General features: G+C 37.3%; 1 protein-coding gene across 1 annotated transcript; it reads left to right on the top strand.

The window, feature by feature from the left end:
• The first annotated feature begins 1,167 nt into the window (after positions 1 to 1,167).
• On the top strand, positions 1,168 to 1,977 carry LOC142538700 (uncharacterized). The gene has a single exon (XM_075644000.1). The coding sequence runs from the start codon at positions 1,168 to 1,170 to the stop codon at positions 1,975 to 1,977; it is 810 nt and encodes a 269-aa protein (XP_075500115.1).
• Positions 1,978 to 2,471: the final 494 nt, after the last annotated feature.

The raw sequence follows: 2,471 nt of genomic DNA, 5'->3' as shown, positions 1-2,471 counted from the left end.
TAAGCCTATTAAATCAAAACACACTCCCGAAAAATATTTCGCGTTGGGAAGTTTTTGAAAACAATAGTCGAACCCTCAAAAAGTACCCCAATTCGATAAAATTTACGTACCAGTTAAAAATTATGCTCTGGCGGATAAAAATACCCAACAAAGCTCATTTCTTGAAAAATGCCTTTAAAACACCTTATATTAATTAATAAAAATTAATCATGTAATAAAAATTATTTTCTGGTAATTCCCCAGTCTCCGTTCCTCGTTCGAGCGCGAAACTGCAATTTAAAAATCCTAATGCATGAACTTTTAAAATATCATGAAATAAATCCTATCATGAAAAAATTATGCATAACATGCATAAAATAATTAAACACAATTTAATAAAATAAACATGCATTTAATGCTTTAAAACAATTTAATAAAATACGAAAGAAATTTAATAACTTGCTTGCACGTGGTTCACGTGGACTTTCAGATTTTTGGGACGTTACATAACTCATGGATAAAAACATGTGAAGGATTCTGTTAGCTAAACTGATTCTAGGTCGACTGATTATGCTCCACCTATCGTCTATCAATCAGAATAAAATCTTTTCTATTTTGGTAAATCAGTCTGATAAGTGATTAAGAATCAGAGTCAACGGATAAAGCTTTCCGTATTTATCGATCAGTGATTAAAGTTTAGAGTTACAGTCAAAGTTTTGAATATATCAGACTGATTTACCAAGTTTATGCTGTGTATCCTATTACGTCACTCACTGCTCAGGTATCTGCACTGACCACTCAAATTGCGGCTATGAATAAGGTGAGCACATTAGAGACTGAGAGTCCATCGCTTGTTGCTGAAGAACCTGCTCTTCCCGAAGAATCACAGTATATCAACAACAGGAACTTTGGTGGCTATGGAGGTTATCGAGGCAACCCTCCCCTAACACTTATCATCCTACTTTGAGAAACCATGAAAAATTTTTATACGCGAATAATAAGAATGTATTGAATCCTCCATCGGGGTTCAATACATCAAACGGGGAAGGGAAACCATCATTTGAGGATTTAGTTGGGACATTTGTTGTTGAATCTGGTAAGAGGATGGCTAGGACTGAGTCTAGACTTGACAACCTTGAAACACACATGGCGAATATTGGTGCTTCATTGAAAATCCTTGAGTCATAAATGGGGCAGATAACGAAGCAACTCACATCTCAACCATCAGGCGCAGTTCAAAAGGTTGCAGACCCAAATCTGAGAGAAGTGAATGCCATTTTTATACAACACGAGGAGATTGGTGTGGTAAGCAGAGAAGAGAAAGAAGTTAAACTCACACATATCCAGGATGAAAAACCAATTCTAACCAAAAGAGTCCGAGGTAAGAAAAATGAGAGGTATGATTCGAATCAATGCATTGATATTTCTTTACTTCCCTACCCCCATAGATTTTTACAACTACAAGCAGAATTTCAAAAGAAAAAGGTTCTTGACGATCTCAAGAACCAACACACTAATATTGATTCTGCAGATCTGGGGGAAGTGGAACTTGAAGAAGTAACACGAAGAAATCTTCCTCAGAAGCTGCTAGATCCCGGTGAATTTGTTGTGCCATGTGAAATAGGGGGTCAATTTGTGAAAAAAGCTATCTGTGATTCAGGAGCAAGTTTGAATATAATGCCAAGTTCTCTCTACGAGAAACTTGGACTGAGCGAGATAAAACCCAAGGAAGTAATCTTGCAGCTGACAGATAAATCGGTGAAAGTTCCATTGGGTTGTGTAGACGATGTTGAACTTAAAATTGATAAATTGAGGTTTCCAGCAGATTTCGTGGTACTAGACGTGGAGAACAGTAAGAATGTTCCTATCATTCTAGGACGACCATTCCTGGCTACTGCTGGAGCTATCATCGACTTGAAACAAAGAAAATTGACAATGGATGTTGAAGGTCAAAGGTTGGAAATCATGGCATCTAAAAGTTCTCACTACCCACCTTGAACAGTGCAGTGACAGTCGGACTGACGACGTTAAACCAAGCGCTTATTGGGAGGCAACCCAAATTTTTGTTTCTTTATTGCATTTCGTTTTCGGTTCTGCTTCTACTCTTGTATTCTTATTTTTAGTTGTGATTTTTTGGTTTAGTGTGTTCTTGTATTCCACCAAATCTTATGAATCCCAATTTTGTTTTTTAGGACTAACAATTAGAGGAGAAAACAATTTCAAAGAGTGCACATGAGCTGGAAATATATTGCACCAGCGGTCGTTGAAGACAGAAAATAAAAAAATTTCCAGTAGCCATACCGCACCCGCGGTACTTTATTGACTGCACCCGCAGTGTTTGCTGAATGAAAACTGAAAATTTCCAATAGGCAAAGCGCACCCGCGGTCGATGATTTTAAAAACAGAAAGGGGCAGAAATTAAGCATCAACGAAGAACACTTCTCCAAAATTCTCCTTCAATTCGAAATACCTTCTCACAAAACACATTCCAC

This window comes from Primulina tabacum, chromosome 3, assembly GCF_025594145.1.
Source record: "Primulina tabacum isolate GXHZ01 chromosome 3, ASM2559414v2, whole genome shotgun sequence".
Classification (NCBI taxonomy): domain Eukaryota; kingdom Viridiplantae; phylum Streptophyta; class Magnoliopsida; order Lamiales; family Gesneriaceae; genus Primulina; species Primulina tabacum.
Note: the sequence above shows the minus strand (reverse complement) of the source record. Positions and strands in the feature narration are given on the sequence as shown.

Coding starts and splice junctions, on each gene's coding strand:
- LOC142538700 (XM_075644000.1), top strand. CDS start 1,168: ATGGGGCAGATAACGAAGCAACTCACATCTCAACCATCAGGCGCAGTT.